Below are 19,974 nucleotides of genomic sequence, written 5' to 3' on the forward strand. Positions count from 1 at the left end.
TTCCAGAGAGCTTGCATATACCTCCACCGAGGAACAGCGACACCCAATCGTGAAATTAAAATACAATCTGCTTCGGGCACGGGTCGGGCACATGACAATGTAATGTATGTATGTGTTTTATATTCTTCTTTTTTTAATAAAAATCAGTATTATGCTATGGATATTTCTCGCTCTTTTTCTATATACCGCCTGAGATTCTGAAGGGGGATATACTATCCTATATATCCATGTCAACATTCATGTGCACAGGCACTTACCTGTACAGGCGTTGTTTGACTTACTTTTTAATTAAAGTGGTCAAACGAATCTGGTAAGCAGATTGTATTTTCATTTCACGATTGGGTGTCGCTGTTCCTCGGTGGAGGTATATGCAAGCTCTCTGGAATCGTTTTATATCACGGGTTTATAAGATTTTTTGCACTTGGTGGACTTGAGATCACTTATCAAAGAAGCTGGAGTGACATATCTATGTGACTTTATGTGATTGAATATAATAAATTTTTGAAGATTTTTTATGGTCACTGGATCACGAGTGGGGAAATTGTTATTATCGGTGTCACATATATTGTCTATTAATTTTGATTATTGTGGTTTTGGTTTAATTCTAGGTAATTTATATTAGCACATAAATTAATTAAGAGCACCCCAAAATTATTACCATTTCACTATTGAGGAGGTTGTTTTTTTCACCTTACGTATATAGGGTGCAGCTTTTGTTTTATTATTTGATTTTTCATTTTCTATACATGGTGCGGAGTTTGCACAATTGAGTTTCAATTGTTTTTCACATATTAGTATACAGTTAAACATATATTTACATTTACAGTAAACTGTGCCCAAATGGAAGAAAATAAAAAAAAGAGAAAAAGCAAAAAATACACAGAGAAATCAACACACAAACTGAGTTGCCCTCTTTGTCTCTGTTTTATGAATAATATACCGTATTTATCGGCGTATAACACACACTTTTTTCCCCGTAAAATCAGGGGAAAAATCGCGGGTGCGTGTTATACGCCGATCTGCCGTGATTCCCTTGAGATTTTTGGGCTCTGGGCGGCTTTAAGCCGCCTTCGGCCCTTCTCGGCGGTTTTCGAGAGCGGCCGAAAGCCCTTGAGTAAGGCCGAGGCGGGCGAAAGGCTCCGAGTACGGCCGAAAACCACCCGAGAAGTGGCAAGAGTGGCCGAAAGCCTCTGAGTACGGCCAAGGCGGCCGAAAGCCACTGAGAACTTCCGGGCGCCGCCGAGATACGAAGGACATCTCGGCGGCGCCATTTTTAAAAACAAAAGCTGAGGGGACAAGGCTGCAATGACGGACAGGCTACAGGCTGCAATGACAAGGCTGCAATGAGGACAGGCTGCATGACAAGGCTGCAAATGACACTGACAAGGCTTCAGATGGACACTGATAAGGCTGCATTGATGGGCATTTAAATGTAAGTTTTTTTTCCCTTAAATTTTCCTCCTAAAAGTTTTTTTCCTTAAAATTCCCTCCTAAACTTGGGGTGCGCGTTATACGCCGGTGCGTGTTATACGCCAATAAATACGGTATGTATTAATAAATAAACTTTTTTATCTTTCTAATAATGTCTGATATATATACTGTATTTGCTGGCGTATAAGACTACCTTTTACACTTTAAAAAAATGCCCAAAAATTGGGGGTCGTCTTATACGCCAGGTATACAGGTATACAATGCTGCCCGATGGATGTCAGCCCCCAAATGTCTGCTAATACTGTATGTGGTTTCAGCAACAAACAGTATACGCCGTTGAGCCAATCCCGGCGAGCAATGTATTCTATTAATGAATACAGAGCCTGCTTGGATTGGAGTAACAACCACTGCCAATCTGAGCAGGCTACATAGAGTAGCCTGCTCGGATTGGCTTTGAGAGAGAGAGAGAGAGAGAGGCAAGGGCTGATGATGCTACAGCCTCTGCCAATCCAAGCAGGCGTTGTATTCATTAAAGTAATACACCGCTCACCATACTTCCCTGGGTAAATCCATTCACTGATCTCCTACTACTATACATCCTGCTATTTGCCTTTGAGGTCTCAGGCACCCAAGAGGGACAGGTAAATCTGGGACATATGACAGGGGGGTTATTAAATGCATTTTGGTGGACAATTCCCATAGAATGTAACCCAAAAGTGGTATAGGTTTGGTTAGTGAAAAATTCTACTTTCCAGAGTTGTGGCATTCAATAGATCTCTGTTTGTGTTATTATTGTTTGATTTACTTTATGACATAACACAGCATGGCGGATGAGTAGTTGGCATTCTTGCTTTGTATTTTTTAATCGTTCTAATGTTTTTTTTAAATGGTGTTGCCTCAGAAGGGGGGTAGTCTTATACCACGAGTATTGCCCAAAATTGTTTTCACTTGAAAAATAGGGGGTCGTCTTATACGCCCAGTCGTCTTATATGCCGGCAAATACGGTATATATATATATATATATTTATATATTTATATGTATACACGTTTTAGATAAACCATAGGGATTAACATTTAAAAGCCCGTCTTCTACACTACTTCTTTTTCTAAATAATAATACTATCCTCTCTGCATTTGGGGACTCACAGGTGAGGGTGACGGCATCATTTTCCTTAGGAAATGAGGTAGAAGCTGAGGCAGGAGCTTTGAATTTTGGTTTAACAACCTTGTCTGTAAAGAGAAGAAAATAGGAACAGTTAGTTGACTGAACTACGGTAATGCCATATTAGTCATCATACAAAACAAAGAACTTCATAAAGAGGATTCTTAACCACTTCAGCCCCGGAACGATTTCCGATACGGCACTGCGCTGTTTTAACTGACAATTACGTGGTTGTGGGACGTTGTACCCAAACAAAATTGCTGTTCTTTTTTCCCCACAAATAGAGCTTTCTTTTGGTGGTATTTAAGAACCTCTTTTTGCGCTATAAACAAAAAAAGAGTGACAATTAAAAAAAATATATATATATTTTATACTTTTTGCTATAATAAATATCCCCAAAAAAATGTAAAAAAATTAATTTCTTCATCAGTTTAAGCCGATATATAGTCTTCTACATATATTTGGGGGAAAAAAAAAATCACAATAAGCATATATTGATTGGTTTGCACAAAAGTTATAGTGTCTACAAAATAGGGAATATATTTATGGCATTTTTATTATTATAATTTTTTCTACTAGTAATGGCGGCGATCTGCGATTTTTAGCGAGACTGCGACATTTCGGCAGACAGATCGGACACTTTTGACACATTTTTGGTACCACTGACACTTATACAGCAATCAGTGCTATAAAAATACACTGATTACTGTGTAAATGTCACTAGTAGGCAAGGGGTTAACACTAGGTGGCGATCAAGGGGTTAAATGTGTTCCCTCATGTGTGTTTCTAACTATGGGGGGGGGTGGCACTGACTAGAAGAGGAGATATATCGCTGTTCTTACTTAGTAGGAACAGACAATCTGCCTGTCAGAACAAGGATATGTGTGTTTACACAAATGGCCGGTGAACATCACGTGCCCACTGGCCACAAGCATCGGTTTCCCAAAGGGCCAACGCAAAGCTATGGCGATTTGCGGGAACGAGCCAACCTGCAGTATAATGACAGCAGCTGGTCAGCTATTGGTTAAAAATACATATATACCTTTGGACCTTTGCGGGCTTAAATTGCCGGAAGGGCGTCCATAGATGTCCTTCCGTTCTTGCACTTTCCATCTGCCCCCCTGGGGTGCGCGGGCAGCGGGCTCTACGATCGCCGAGTGTATGCACATGTGCAGAGTGCCTCCAAGACTCTGTTCTATCAGCAGATAGATTGGGGACAGTGGAAGAAGGGGAGGAACAGAGAAGACAGGATTAAATAGCCTTTTTTGCACAATGCAGAGTATTAAACCTTTACGTTCCACAGTGATTATAAGCATGCTTTACTGCATATAAAGATTTTACTGTTGTGGGTTTAGTAACACTTTAACTTCCTTAACCTCCCTGGCGGTATGATTATTTCGGATTTTAGGTGCTAAAAGTGGTACAATTATTTTGCATGAAAATTTGGCGTTTTATATTGTAGTCCTGTAATTCTTAGGATTAACTCACTTAAATCGGTCCAAACCAGAGTCTAGCAGACATCTCGGGTATGATAAAGTTTGAAAAATGAAATCATAAATTATAATATAATAAATAACTATAAATAATTATACCAAATAATAATATAACAATAATAAAAATTATTCAATAATGTAATCAAATCAAAAACACAGAAATCTGCTCAGTTGCAGAATTGTCGCTGTCAATACTTTTCAGTATTTGATGACGGATCTCCCCACAAATCGCTATCTCTCAATTCTGCGAATGATTCTAATTATTATCGCTGTTTACTAGCTGGTTTAAAAGAATTTTTGATGTAAAGGGACAGTTTTGATTGCTATGGACAATCTCCAGTTTCCAGGCATAAAGAACAGTTTTTATAATATAAAACTGTATGCAGTGCACTGGGCAGACCACTAGGGACAAAGGGGATGTGAAATAATTACATACAGCAATGTAATCTGTAAGATTACATTATACTGTATGTATACTGTGTGTTTCACTTTTTGAATTTGGCGCCTTTCTCCGTCCCTGTGCGTCGCAACGCTCACAGGGAACGGAGCTCGGCTCCATGATACAACGAGCCGCTCGTACAGCGGGGGGACATCGCTGGATCCAAGGGAGAAGGTAAGTAAAGCTCTCCCTGCACACAGCAATCCGGTCCCGAGTCTGGCTTGGGGTTACCGCTTTTGGTGTAAAACTTCTACCCCGAGCCAGACTCGGGAATACCGCCAGGGTAGTTAAAATACATTTGCAAAATGCTATACCTACCTGAATAAATCATTGTGTAACCATTAAAACTGAGTTTCTATGCTCTATCCATCTGTCTGTCTGTACTTCTATCTTTCTATCTACAGCAGCGATTCTCAACCAGGGTTCCTCCTGAGGTTGCTAGGGGTTCCTTCAGCATTGGCAATTTCTGCCTCTCAGATAAGTTCCCACCGACACCATTGATCTTTTTGGATTCCTTTCGAATTCTTCCCAATGACCACAAGTGTAAGGAGCATTCCTCTCACTGACCATCAAACTAATGTATCACGAGTTGTAGATTTCTAATTTTTAGCAGGGTTTCCTCGAGACTGGAGACCTATTTCAAGGGTTCCTCTGTGTTGAAAAGGTTGAGAAAGGCTGATCTACAGTATCAACATAATATGCAAACAAGGTCTAAAATCTGGATTGAGCCAAGTTTCCACCAGTTCAGTTTCTGCTTTACCAGTAATGATAAATATACAGTAAATACAGTAGTAAGTATAAGTAAGAAATAATAAACCAAATTCAAACATTACTGTATACAGTATGAGAGAACTTGAAAAAAGTCAACTCTTCGGACTGAACTTTGGCTGTTTGGGTGTTCGGACGAATGCCTGAACTTTAGCTCATTTTGCCCCATGTTTGGCGGGAGCCAGAAATCATATATCGAATTGGTATTTCTAACGCTTCCGTATATGACAGCTTCCCGCTGTCACTGGTTCCTAAGGAAGCTGCGGGTGCTTGCTCCTGCCGCGGCCCTAGGGGCCGCTGATGTCACAGGAAATGCTGTGCTTTTTAAGCTAAGGGACAAGTATAGAAGTGACATCAGTGCTCAAATATGGTCACTATATGGTCACTGGCAATATTTAGGCAATAACATTTACCATATTTTGTCAATGATCCCTGCTCCTTACCCTATATAGCTAATGACAGCTTGGGTAGCTTTCATTCAGCTAGTGTTACCATCAGGATCAGTTGCATGCACTGGGTTGTTGAGTTTTTCTTGCGGCAAGTTGGAGAGTGGATGGCATCTTGACTGATGATGGATTTACGAGGGACTTTTTTTTAGATTTTTATTTTTTTTAATAAAGGACTTGTCAAACATTTTGGTGCCTTTATTTCTAAGTTACAATTATTATTTTTTTGTGAGTGAGGGGTGCTACGGTATGTAACCCATGCTCATTCACATGGTGTGGGCAGTATCTTGGGGTCCCAGTAATATTAAAGGGAGATTCCAGATTTCAATAAGCACCTACACGCGGACCACCACAACCACTGGGAAAGGGGTTCTGGGGAAGAGACCCTTGTCCTCATCAACACGGGAACAAGGTGCTTTGCCCCGGGGGGGGGGTGCCCCCTATGTTGAGGGCATATGGCCTGGTATGGTTCTGGAGGAAGGGGGGTGTACACTTGTTCCTCCCCTTTCCTTGCCAGACAGGCTGCATTCTAAAGCCTCCTATACACGGTATGAAAATCAGAAGAGGGTGCGCATGCGCGAGGCTTCCAAGATGGCCGCGATCATCTAAAGCTCCGCTGCCTCGCGGAACGACGGAACCCCTACCGCACGACACGGCTACCCTTCCGCTTCCCGAGCTATAGGGACGGACTCCCGAAGAGTTGGGGCACATTACCGAATGACCGGTGGTCTGGCTAAACGCAATCTGGGCCCGCTGTTCGCTTCATTGGACGTGTGGGAGAAATCCAAGATGGCCACCGCAGCACAGCTCCTATCTCAGGATCACAGATCCGCAGGCACAGTGGATTTCAGGTCAGATACAGACTTTCCTCCTCTCCACGCCACCCCAGGCAACCCCAGGGGTCTTCCTAAGGAAGCCACACCGTCCCCGGCCTCCACGGTCTCTCTGCTGGAACGCACCATCCAGGAGTTCTCCCCCTCCCCAGCGGGGACTTACAGGGCTACCCAGGCCGCCATGGCCTCCCATGAGGCTGCTCATGCAGACCCAGTCTCCCACATGGATGCCCTGTTTGGCAAATTCTCTGAACTATTAGAAAGGGGCCTCTCCCAAACTGCCTTGCAAATCACGGGGGAATTGAAAGCTGACTTTATTAACCTGGGCTCCCGAATCGAAACGATCGAACATAAAATGGAGGATACCATAGCCAGATCCATCCAAAACTCCAGGCACATTTATTCAGTACAGGAGCAATTAGACCTAGCCATGGCCCGTATCGATGACCTCGAAAATAGGTCACGCAGATATAACACCAGAATTCGCGGGCTTCCAGAATCAATAACTGATGTGTCCAGGGCGGTGCAAGACCTCATTCAACAGCTAATCCCTGACATCCCAGCTACTAAGCTTGAACTTGACCGGGTTCATAGAACCCTCGGCCCCCCTAGGAAGGATGGCACCCCGCGCGATGTTCTGGCCAAGCCACATCACTTTTCGGTGAAAGAAGAAGTTATGAAGAGAGCCAGATCCCTGCAACACGTCACATACCAGGGACACCAGGTTCAGATCTTTGCGGACCTCTCCCCCTCCACTATACAGAGACGGAGAGCTCTGAAACCCCTCTTGCTTGCAATGTCGCAAAAAGACATAAAATACAAATGGGCATTCCCATTTGCGGTCAGGTTCACGGACAAAGGGAAGTCTTTTGCTTTCTCCACTTTCCCCGAGGGGGAAAAGCTCCTCACCAGGCTGAAAATCATTTCTCAAGAAGCTGATATGGACACTTCTAACCCTAGCCAAAGCTCCAACAAACGGCCCACTCCTAACAGCCCACAATCCCCGTTGTGGACCTCCGGAAGAGCCAAGAAGGTCAAGGATAATGCACCCACCTGAGCAACATTCAGACCCCTTTTCAGACTCTCCATTCTGTGACTGACCGTCCGAGGTCCTGGAGAGGGCCGGAGGACTGCTCCCCAAACATTGAAAGTTTGGCCCTCCACCCTTTTTTGCCCTCCCCTTGCCTAGGACTTGTGCTACCCTTTTCCCCATTGCCTTCAATATCCCGGGACGCTATGCAGTACTTCGTCCATCTACTGGACTGACCGTAACCCCTCATATTATTTGCGTCCCCTCGAAATGGGCCCTAGGGCTGCTTTGAGGACTCTTCAGGGGGCTGCACTCCCCAGCACCCTCCCTGGATATACCATCCTACCTTTTGCCTAATGACCAGCATTCATTGTTTAGCCCCAGTGTCTTCTAATCATTATGTTTAGCCGTGCCTTAAGTTTTTTTTTCTTATTGCTGCTTATCTTCTATTGTTATTTAATGTTGATTTCACAGTTCGGGTAGTTACCCGACTAGGGGTCCCCAGTTCCGCGAGGGACCACATGTGTAACTCTCCCTCCCTCGGCCTTTCCCGGGCGCCTGAGGGTCGGGACTTCTGACCTTATGGGTCGGTTGTCTACATTGTTCTTTCTTGGGATTTCGGGGGGTGTCTCCTGCCCTGATCTCCTCTTTCTCTTCTCAGGAACGCTTTCTTTCCTTGCCCTTTCTCCTTCTCTCTCCCCCCTTGATGGTAAGCTACCCCTGTTGGATGTTTACATGACACTACTTTTTTTCTCCTCAGGTCTGGCTGAGCTAACCCAGTCGGCATGGTATCCTGGGAGACAACCACGGGCCACCGATCCCAATGCTCTTACCGAGAACCCCGCTATGGATTGGGTAAGTGAGGTCGCTTTCAGAAGCTGGGCTCCCCCTCTGCTCCATGGCTGATCCACAGGCTGATAGGCTTAAGATAGCCACCCATAACATTCAGGGTCTGAATTCCCCCATCAAACGGAGAAAAGCCCTTGATTACTACAAATCCCTGAAACTAGATATAATTCTACTTCAGGAAACGCACCTTCCTATCCGGTATAGTCCCAAGTTCCTACATGCCCACTTCCCTCAGTTCTACTTAGCCAACGCGGAATCCAAGACCAGGGGGGTGGCCATTTTGATTGCCAAAACATGCAAATTCAATAAAAGTTTTGAAAAAGCGGATCCGGAGGGCAGGTTTTTACTTGTAAAGGGCACTGTGGGGGACCAACTTTACTCCTTGGTCTCCTACTACGCCCCGAACACGGGTCAGGCCAAATTCTTCGAATCCCTGCTGCGCACCTTAGAGCCTCTTTTAGAGGGAACGGTTATTGACGGAGGGGACTCTAACGTCGCCTTTGATCAAGGACTTGATAAATCCTCCCCCTCACATTCCCGCTTAACCAGGCCCACGAAGGCAAGCCTACGGATCGCCAAATTGCTTCACGCTCATGGGTTATCCGATGTCTGGCGGGAATTAAACCCCACAAAGAGAGACTACACTCACTTCTCAGCGCCACACCAATCATATGCACGGATAGACCACATACTTGTCCCCTCCTCGCTCCTTCCCAGGATGCTCAAAGCCTCCATCACTGACACAGTGATCTCGGATCACTCGCTGGTAATTGTGACGGCCCTAGGGGGTTCGAGTGGGAGACACCCCAGGCATTGGAGGTTAAATGAATCTCTCCTTTCAGAGCCATCACGAGTTATGGATCTCGACAAAGCACTGCAGGAATATTTCTCTATTAATACGACTCCTGATGTCTCCCCCGAAACCCTGTGGGCGGCGCACAAAGCGTTTATTAGGGGAAAACTCATGCAATTAGGTTCTCAAATAAAACGGGAAAGGCAATCAACCATCCTGAAGCTAGAAGAGGAATACTCTAAACTCAGAGCTCTTCACAAAAAGGACCCCCTCCGCACCCCCACCTCCATACTAGACAAGACACGCTTAGAACTCAATCTCGCCCTCACCACGAAAGCAGAAAAATCGGTTAGGTGGTCTGGCCACAAGTTTTACTCACAGGCGGACAAAATAGGCACACTCCTGGCTAATAGACTCTCCCCTAGAACCAAGCTAAGCACCCTCCCTCGGATCAGAAGCGCAGGACACCCGCCCACGTCTAATCCGGTCACAGTTCTGAATGCCTTTCAGAACTTTTACACCTCTCTCTACAGTAGCCCCCCATCTCCCAAAGATAACCTCCTTCCAAAGTTTTTGGAGGGACTCCCCATCCCTGCCTTATCGGACGCTCACAAACAAGTCATGGAAGGCCCCTTCCAGGTAGAGGAGATACTGGGAGTCATAAAGGATCTTAAAAAAAGCTCCGCCCCTGGACCCGACGGTCTTTCGATCCCTTACTATAAAGCCTTTGCCAACACGCTAGCCCCTCACCTGGCCAATCTCGGTAATCATAAAGCTAATGGAGGCCCCCTGGATCCCCACCTTAACACGGCGTATATCACGGTCATCCCCGAACTTGGAAGATGTCAGCAACTACAGACCGATTTCCCTTATTAATAATGATCTCAAAATTCTCACGAAAGTTATGGCCAATAGGCTAGCCTCCTTCATCGGACGCTACGTCCACAAGGACCAAGTTGGTTTTATCCCCGGCAGACAGGGACCTGATCAAATTCGGAGGGCGATCGATATTATCTCCATTCTGCAGTCTAATTGGGAAGGGGGACCCAGACAATCTGGCTTCCTCCTTTCCTTAGATATTCAGAAGGCTTTCGACTCGGTCTCATGGCAGTACATCTTCCAGCTCTTTGACAGGTGGGGATTTGGGGCTCGTTTCCTGGGCTTATTACGGGCCTTATACTCCCAGCCGAGGGCCCAAATTTGAATGCAGGGATACCTCTCCGCTCCAATTCCCATCACCAGGGGGACCAGACAGGGGTGCCCCCTATCCCCCCTCATATTTGCAATAGCCATTGAAACACTGGCGATCGCAGTCCGCCACAACATAGACATTCGAGGTGTCCAGTGCGGTAGTCAAACGCACAAATGCGGACTCTTCGCGGACGACATACTGTTATTCCTCACTTCCCCCCTCACAACCCTGCCCAACTTATCCCGGGTACTAGACGACTTTGCCAAGGTCTCAGGCTTGCGGGTTAATTACTCCAAGTCTGTGGCTTTGAATGTTTCTCTCCCCACCCACCAAGTCCTCTCACTCAAACAATCCTTTCCGTTCCAATGGAGTGACACTGCCATCCAATACTTGGGTATCTCCCTTACACCTAAAATAGAGATGTTGTATGCCCACAATTACCCCAAATTATACAGACAGCTGGAAACTGATCTCTCCTCATGGTCTAAACACGAACTATCCTGGCTTGGCCGGATTAACTCCATAAAAATGACCCTTCTCCCCAAAATCCTCTACTATTTTCGAGCCCTTCCAATACCAGTTCGGAAGGACCACCTTTGCTCTCTGCAAAGCAAAATACTGAAATATATTTGGGGTAATAAGGGGTACCGTCTACCGCAAAACACGCTCTTCCTGCACAGACGCAGGGGGGGGCTGGGCTTACCTAACCTTCACAAATACTACCTTGCAGCTCGCCTAGCCCAACTCTCCTCGATCTACTCCAAATACGAGAAACCGGATTGGCAGTCCATAGAACGCTGTTCCGTACCCTCTTTTACACTAGATTTTCTATTGTGGTGCCCGCCCAAAGCCAGGCCGCCCATCATGTCCCCATCCCTATCTCACTCCTGCGCCCTATGGGACGGTCTTCGCAAAGAGCCTTCCCTAGTCTCCACTTTAAGACCCCTTGCTCACATGTTCCGTAATCACGACTTCCCCCCTGGTCTGGACATTGAGGCCTTCAGATGGTGGTTGGACAAGGGACTATACCGGATAGGTCACTTTTTCAATTCAAGGGGTCCGATTTCCCTGGCTTATTGTATTGAACACTTAGAGCTACCAGACTCAGAGAGGTTCCGCTTCCGACAAATATCTCACTTCTTGAACTCACTTTGGAAAAACAAACCCCTTCCTCCTCCCTTTACTGAATATGAAGCCTGGTGTGGCAGGATCGGGGAGCAGAGGGGTGGTATTTCAGTGATCTATGCGGCTCTCACTTCCCCAACGGGCAAATCCCCCTATATGACGGCATGGGAATCTGATCTCCAGACCTCTGGCAGTCTTGAAACCTGGCAGCTGGCCCTAGCCAGATCCTTTCGTGGGATCCAAAACACCTCACTAATGGAGGCTAGCATCAAATTGATAACCAGGTGGTACCTCACTCCAGTCAGGCTAGCTAAAATATACCCCACGGCTAACCCCTTATGTTTTAGGGGGTGCCAACTTCGGGGCTCCATGATCCACATCTGGTGGGAATGCCCTAGGCTTCGATCGTTCTGGACTAAAATCTTTAACTTGATTTACTTAGTCACAGGCTGCCGGGTTCCGAGAACTCCAGAGGTTGCGTTACTCAATGCCCCTGTTCCTTTGCTGTCTGGTAACACTCAGAAACTAACTTATTTTATCCTATTAGGAGCCAAAATTGCGATTGCCTCCGCATGGAAGCAACCCAGACCCTCCTTCCTCGCAGTTAAGAGGAAGATATCGTGGATAATGTCCCAAGAAAAACTGTCCGGTATTCTGTCAGATAACACACCTAAATTCCGAAAGGTGTGGGACCCCTGGGCCCGTTACATGGGAATCTCTCTGCTGCCTGGGGTACCCCCAGGCTCTCCTCTAGTGACCAGACCTCACCCCTAAAGCGCCCCCCCTTACATTGAATGCTAAACATTCTCCCGCTATAACCTTCCACCCTTTTAGGACATAGCTTACATCCCCCTACCCCTCTGTCCTCCTCTTCTCCTCCTCTCTTCTTTCCTCTGTCCTTCTAGACGTTCTAAGTTTTTGGTTTGATCAACAGAGCTGTAATTGACAGGTTCACCGTACAGTCCAATTTAATGTTGCGGGGCCCACTGCGGACGGTCCATCAACTTCTTTATCCCTCTGAGAGGGGGGGGCCTGGGAGGATACTCCCCCATCCTGGCACAGCAAGTTCCCTATTAGGGGTGTCGGGATGGGGGCTCCTGGGTGCTACCCCTAATGGCTCTATTGGGTGGGCTCTCCCTGGGGGGTCACCCTTTGTTTACCTCTCTTTTTGTTTAGCCCCTCGCTGAGGAGGGGCATGCCGACTGTACCCTTTTGATATTGTCTGTCTTTCACTAATGTCTCCTGTTTTCATTACTTACATTGTGTCAGCGGGCCCTCCCTGCTGCAGATTGTTTATATTCTGGTATATGTATGTAAGTGCCTTTATCGTAAAATAAAATCTTTTGAAAGAAAATCAGAAGAGGATTGTCCTTTGACAGGCTGTTGTCCAAAATTCTTACCGCTAGTACGCTCCTTTAGACAATTGTTTTCCAATTTTCGGACAACAAATGTTGGATGACAGGCTATAAAATTTTTGTCTGAAGTGAACTCAACATCTGATTGTCAGATGGTCAGTACAGAAATCTGTCACACAAAAGTCAAAAGTACAAACACGCATGGGCGGAATCAAGGAACATCTGGGAAGAGTTTGGTCTTGTAAACTACCATTCGTAACTAACATTCGTGACGTGGCAATTGATGAAATGTCAAAATTTTCATCTTCTTTAATGGGATAATCATGAAGCTGCTTTGCATGTAGTTATGTCAAACGTATTTTAAAAGGCATTTGTTTTGTATGATCTGAAAATCGCGAATCAACACTCACCAAACAATTTACGTACCGTTAGTATGCAAAACAAGATCCTGGCACACGCCCTTTTGACAAAAATCAGAAACTCAGTCATCCAACAATCCTATCATGTGTAAGAGGCTTAAGACCCCATACACAGATTTTTTGCAGAATTTTGTCTTCAGATTTACCAAAACCATATAATATTAGGTCAAACCTTAAAGCCTTGTACACACGGTATGGAGATTGTCGTTTGACAGGCTATTGTCCGAAATTCTTACCGTTAGTATGCTCCTTTAGACAATTGTTTTCCAATTTTCAGCCAACAAATGTTGGATGACAGACTAGTAAAGTTTCGGCAGACAACAGCTCCACGTCTGATTTTCGGATGGTCAATACACAAATCCGTCACACAAAAGTCGAAAGTACAAACACACATGCTCAGAATCAAAGAATGACTGGGAAGAGTTCGGTCTTGTAAACTACCGTTCATAATCTAGAATTAACATTCGTGATGCGGCAATTGATAAAATGTCAAAATTCTCATCTTCTTTACTGGGATAATAATGAATCTGCTTTGCATTTAAGCCAAACATATTTTAAAAGGCATTTGTTTTGTACGATCTGAAAATCGTGAATCAACGCTCACCAATTTCTACACAAAATTAGTAGAAGGGGCCCAAAGGGTGGAGCTTGAGAAATGAACTTCCTCTTTACACTCTCATAGTACGTCACTACGGTCGTATTTGTCAAACGACAATTTGCGTACCGTTAGAATGCAAGACAAGATCCCGCACACGCAATTTTGACAAACATCAGAAGTTTGGTCGTCCAACAATCATGCCATGTGTACGAGGCTTTAGATTAAGGCTCCATGCACACTAGAGGTTTTCAGAAGCTCAAAAAATACTAGGGAAAAAACAAAAAATGCTGGATGAATGAATAATGCTGATCATTGTGTTTTTGTGCCGACTTGTAGTAGCTCTTAGAAGCTTTGAGGAGTACTTAGTGACATTATAATTTTTACAGCACAAAGCTGCATTTTTGTAGAGTTGAGGACCATGGAAAAATCGGACAATTGCGCGGTCGTGCGATGTTGTACCCAATCAAAATTTACGTCCTTTTTTTCCCACAAATAGAGTTTTCTTTTGGTGGTATTTGATCACCTCTGCATTTTTTATTTTTTGCGATATAAACAAAAAAAGAGCGTCAATTTTGAAAAAAAACGCATTATTTTTTAGTTTTTGCTATAATAAATATCCCCAAAATATATATAAAAAACATTTTTTCCCCTCAGTTTAGGCTGATACGTATTCTTCTACATATTTTTGGTAAAAAAAAAAAAAAAATCGCAATAAGCATTTATTGATTGGTTTGCGCAAAAGTTATAGCGTCTACAAAATAGGGGATAGACTTATGGCATTTTTATTAATATTTTTTTTACTAGTAATGGCGGCGATCAGCGATTTTTATCGTGACCACGACATTATAGCGGACATATCGGACAGTTTCGACATATTTTTGGGACCATTGGCATTAATACAGCTATCAATGCTATAAAATTGCATTGGTTACTGTAAAAATGTCACTGGCAATAAAGGGTTAACCACCAGGGGGCGTGAGTGTGTCCTGGGGCATGATTCTAACTGTCTGGGGGATGAGCTAACAGTGACATGACACTGATCGCTGCTCCTGATGACAGGGAGCAGGCGATCAGTTTCCTGTCACTAGGCAGAATGGGGAGATGCTGTGTTTACATCAGCATCTCCCTGTTGTTCAGCTCCGTGACAAGATCGTGGGTCCCATGGGCACGGTCACGGAGCTCACGGCAGGCGCACGTATGGTGGGAAATTCAAAGTAACGTACGTGTACGTTACTTTGCCCAGCCGTGCCATTCTGCTGACATATATATACACAGGTGTCGGTCGGCAAGCAGCTAGAGAATAAAATGGTGGTCGTTGCAATAGTTTCTGTGACACCTTATTTGCGCAGCGGCCTTATAAGCGCACTTTTTTTGGACAACATACACTTTTTTGAATTAAATAAGAGAATAGTAAAGATAAAATAGGAAAGATAATGTTACGCCAAGTAAGTTGACACCCAACATATCACGCTTCAAAATTGCGCCCGCTCATGGAATGGCCACAAACTTTTACCCTTAAAAACGTCCATAGGCGACGTTTAAAATTTTCTACAGGTTACCAGTTTTCAGTTACAGAGTACTAGGGCTAGAATTATTGCTCATGCTCTAACGATCGCAGCGATGTCTCACATGTGTGGTTTGAACACCATTTTCATATGCGGTCGCTACTAACATACAGTAAGCGTTTGCTTCTCTCTGCGAGCTCATCAGGACGGGGGCACTGTAAAAATATATATTTTTTTTCTTATTTATTTTCCTTTTTATTTTTACACTGTCTTTTAAACATGTAAACATCCCTTTAATAGAAAAAAAACATGACGGGGTCAAAAAGACCTCAGATCTCATATTTACACTAAAATGCAATAAAAAAAACGTAAAAAAAAATAAAATAAAATGTAATTAAAAAAAAAGAAAATTCTCCTTTAAGTGCATTGGGCGGATGTGACGTTTGAGATCGCTTCTGCCCTTCAATGCTATGGAGCCAAGTATGGGCCATCTTCCCCTCACTCAGCATCCAGGCAGTGAGGTGACAGGACGCGATCATCTCCACTGCTACCGACGGCTCAAGTAAGCCGCGGAGACAACCGGAGCGTGGTAGGAGGGGGGGAGCAATTCTCCCGCTACCGATAAAAGTGATCTTGCGGCGAATCCGCCACAGAGACCACTTTTATCTGAAAAAGAAACTCACGCCGCTTCCAAAAAACAATGAGTTATGGCAGCTAGCTGCTGCCATAACAACGGTATTTAGCATCAAAATTACAGGTACGGCGATTTGCGTGAAGTGGATAAACAAGCTGCATGGGGGAGCCCGCCGCAGTTTTACAGCGGCTGTTTGAAGAGTAATATCATTGTTATGGTAGCAGCTAGCTGCCATAACCCCGGTATCCGGATTCACCACAAGATCACTTTTATCGGTGGCGATCATGTCCTGCTGCTTGTTCAGTATGGAGACGAGTGAGGGTAAGATGGCCCCCACCCATCTCCATACAATTGCTGGGCGGAAGCGACATCAAAACGTCACTTCCGCCCACAGCTCTTAAAGGGACAATTTTTTTAAACGATTTTTTAAAATTTAATTTTTTTCATTTTATTTTTTATTACATTTTAGTCTAAATATGAGATCTGACTACTTTTTGACCCCCAATTTCATATTTAAGAGGACCTGTCATGTTTTTTTCTATTACAAGGGATGTTTACATTTTTTTTTAAACAGTGTAAAAGTAAAAAATAAAAAGTAAAAGAAATAATAATAAAAAATTTTTTTTAAACGTGCTCCGCCCTGCCGAGCTTGCGCGCAGAAGCGAATGCATACGTGAGTAGCGCCCGCACATGAAAGCGGTGTTCAAACTACACATGTGAGGTATTGCTGTGATCGGTAGAGCAAGAGCAATAATTCTAGCAATAATTCTAGAACTCCTCTGTAACACAAAACATGCAACCTGTAGAATTTTTTAAACAAGGCTTATGGAGATTTTTAAGGGTAAACGTTTGTCGCCATTCCACAAGCAGGCGCAATTTTGAAGCATGACTTGTTGTGTATCAATTTACTCGGCGTAACATTATCTTTCACAATACAAAAAAAATTGGGCTAATTTTACTGCTGTCTTATTTTTTTATTCGAAAAAGTAAATTTTTTTCACAAAAAGTGCGCTTGTAAGACCGATGCGCAAATACGTTGTGAAAAAGAAGTATTGCAACGACCGCCATTTTATTCTCTAGGATGTTAGAAAAAAATATATAATGTTTGGGGGTTTCGGGGGTAAAAAAATGTTTTAAACATGTAAACACCTAAATCTCGAAACGAGGCTGGTCCTTAAGTGGGTAAAATAAATACAGTGAAAAAGAAACAAATACATTTCGGGTAAATCTGTCTGACAATTTACTGATGCATTACTCACCACGGATTTTCAAGTACAGAGCTATACTGCTTCGTGTATCCGTTTGTATAAATAATATGTAATTTCCCTCATCAGTTTTATGTAGGTTGGAGATCTGTAGAGCTCCATCAGGGGAAGATGTCATCCTACTATTATTAAGAGGTCCAGGAATAAATGGGGGCTTAAAAATAGGCATATATGTAAGGATATTATATTCTCTGTCCATGCCGGGTCCTTTATACCAAATAAAATTCTGAATACTCCCAGTAATCCCAGTAACACTCATAGTGACAGATCCTCCGATGACTGGATTCTCAGGGATCAGCTGAATTCTCACACTTGCACCGGATACATCCACCAACACACCGAGAAGAACTGCAAGAGAACGTCACAGATAAGAAGATCGGCGATCGTAGGTCTCAAATATAAAGCAATATAAAATGATAGTGTAATCAGTTCATTCACAGCTCACATGAGAAATATATTTGTACTGTTCTGATTGGTCGACCAAGCTTGAGCTGTAATTTAAAACACATTAGAAAATAAAAATGTGAACATGGGAAACTCAAAAAAAAAAAAAAAGATCTGGTTGTACAGAGATCCTGGAGCACAGTAGCAATGAGCTGCACTGCCCTGGGTTCGGTTTGAGCCGAGTTCGGAAAAGTTCAAACAACTTTGGATGCATAACCTAAACCCTACTGAAATCAATGGGAGCCAAATCTGTAAAAATAAAAATGCCCATTTTCTGGGCTAAGGGCTGGTTCACACCAGATGCAGCGGAGGGCGTTTTTATTCTACATCAAAAATGCATGGACAGTGTTAAACATAGATTCCAATGGCCCTAGCTCACACCAGTGCAGTCAGCAAAAGTAGAACATGTTGCATTTTTTCTGTATGGAATTTATCTGGAACGTGGGAAATCGTGACGAAGAAAAAAAGAGGGGAAGACACACCAAAAACACATAAAAAAAACAGCAGAATGCATCAAAAACACGCAAGCAGAAACACATCTGGAATGCAGAAATTGTGGTTTGGAAATCTATGATGTAAAGCCTGGTGCACGCTACTAGCTTTTATTCCAGTGGGTATAACAGAGAGTATAATGTAGTTTTATACCAGTGGATTGAATGAAAAAAACTGACAGCTCAGGTCGGAGCCACTGTACTAACAATCCGATGTTAGTACCACGACCCCCAACCCCCCCCGCTGTGCTATGCTATAGTGTTCTGACAGGGAGACGCCCTTCCGCCAGGACACTCTGATCAGCGCTCTCAAATATTGGTTGCCAGACCTTTTTCAGTAATGACCCTTCGACTGTTGGATCGGCTGCTGGACCAAATGTTGAGCGGTTTCTATTGAACCAGCCGACATTTGGCAGGCAGAACCATTACTTCTGGTTGGACTGCAAGAACACAGTTTCAACCCTATGCCGATCTCCTGCTTCTGGATAGGCCCTCAGACAGGCTAGCAGTCAGATTTCCCAGGATAGGCCTCAGGCTTCTGGCCTAGCAGCCCGGGGCAGCACAACACACATACACCCAGAACCCCGATCACCTGACTCCACCCAAATAAATAGGCTCTCCCAGCAGGCCAATGGATCCAAGAAAATCCCTGCCTATTGGCTGAGACACCCCATTTATACTTAATCTGTCCTTGCAATGCCCTTGTCTTATCTAATGTCACCAGGTACCTGGCCACCTAGTGACAGAAGAGAGAAGTGCAGCAATTTCAGAGTTAGGACAACATCAATTGATTCTCTAACAATTGGCCAAGGTAACTACCACCTGGCAACTAAATTTGATAGCATTACTACCTAAACATCAGGGTGCTGCGTCCTCCCCTTGCCTAGGAAACTATGGGGGTTATTTACAAAAGGCAAATCCACTTTGCACTGCAAGAGCACTTGGAAGTGCAGTCACTCTAAATCTAAGGGGTAGATCTGAAATGAGTGGAAGCGCTGCTGATTTCATCATCCAATCATGTGCAAGCTAAAATGCTGTTTTTTTATTTTCCTTGCATGCCCCCCTCAGATCTACAGCGACTTTATTTCCAAGTGCACTTTCAGTGCAAAGTGGATTTTCCTTTAGTAAATAACCCTTAATAAATGGCTTGGAGTTTGCAGAAAAATAATTTGAACTCTCAAGCCTGAGAGTGAATGTCCTGGCAAAAACTGGGATGAGTGGGGAAAAAAGGAAAGGAATAATAGTAACAAACTGAGCCACTAGCCAGGCCTTAAGAGTTACTCGCCACCAGTTTCAGGGGGGGAGTGGGTAACGTCTTTATAGTGGGACTTCCTGTCCCACTTCCTTCTCCCTCTTCTCGGCCTAGGCGACTCCTCCTCTCGCCCTAGGCAGCCCCTCCCTGCCAGAAATCTTCTGGGACTTGTCACAGGTCCCAGAAGATTGCCTGGCCAATAGCAGTGCGCAGAGAGACTTGCGCATGCCCAGAGCATGCCCGGCCGTGAAGTCGTAAGTGTCATGGCCAGGTGCCCTATGACAGCGCCAGGAGAGGGAGAGGAGCGAGGCTCCGGGCGGCTGCATGGCTGGACCATGGAACAGGTAAGTGTCTGTTTATTAAAAGACAGCAGCTACACTTTTTGTAGCTGCTGACTTTAATAAATGAAAAAACGGGTGGAACTCCACTTTGAGTTGCGAATGTGTATGG

The 19,974-nt window shown here is 44.3% G+C and overlaps 1 protein-coding gene across 2 annotated transcripts in view; it reads right to left on the bottom strand.

Annotated features, from left to right (window-relative positions):
• The window catches only part of LOC143933772 (uncharacterized), a 44,511-nt gene that overhangs the window by 21,391 nt on the left and 3,146 nt on the right, over positions 1 to 19,974 (bottom strand). Inside the window, exons 2-4 of one of the 2 annotated variants that reach the window (XM_077456773.1) lie at positions 17,332 to 17,685; positions 3,636 to 3,788; positions 2,578 to 2,661 (exon numbers count right to left, since the gene is read on the bottom strand). In XM_077456773.1, coding sequence (XP_077312899.1) covers positions 2,578 to 2,661; positions 3,636 to 3,788; positions 17,332 to 17,685 — 591 coding nt within the window. The remainder of the gene's footprint in view (positions 1 to 2,577; positions 2,662 to 3,635; positions 3,789 to 17,331; positions 17,686 to 19,974) is intronic. The other variant, XM_077456774.1, reaches the window with a different exon arrangement.

Source organism: Lithobates pipiens, unplaced genomic scaffold (genome assembly GCF_037356315.1).
Source record: "Lithobates pipiens isolate NorthernLeopardFrog02 unplaced genomic scaffold, aLitPip1_a1.2 Scaffold_27, whole genome shotgun sequence".
Lineage (NCBI taxonomy): Eukaryota > Metazoa > Chordata > Amphibia > Anura > Ranidae > Lithobates > Lithobates pipiens.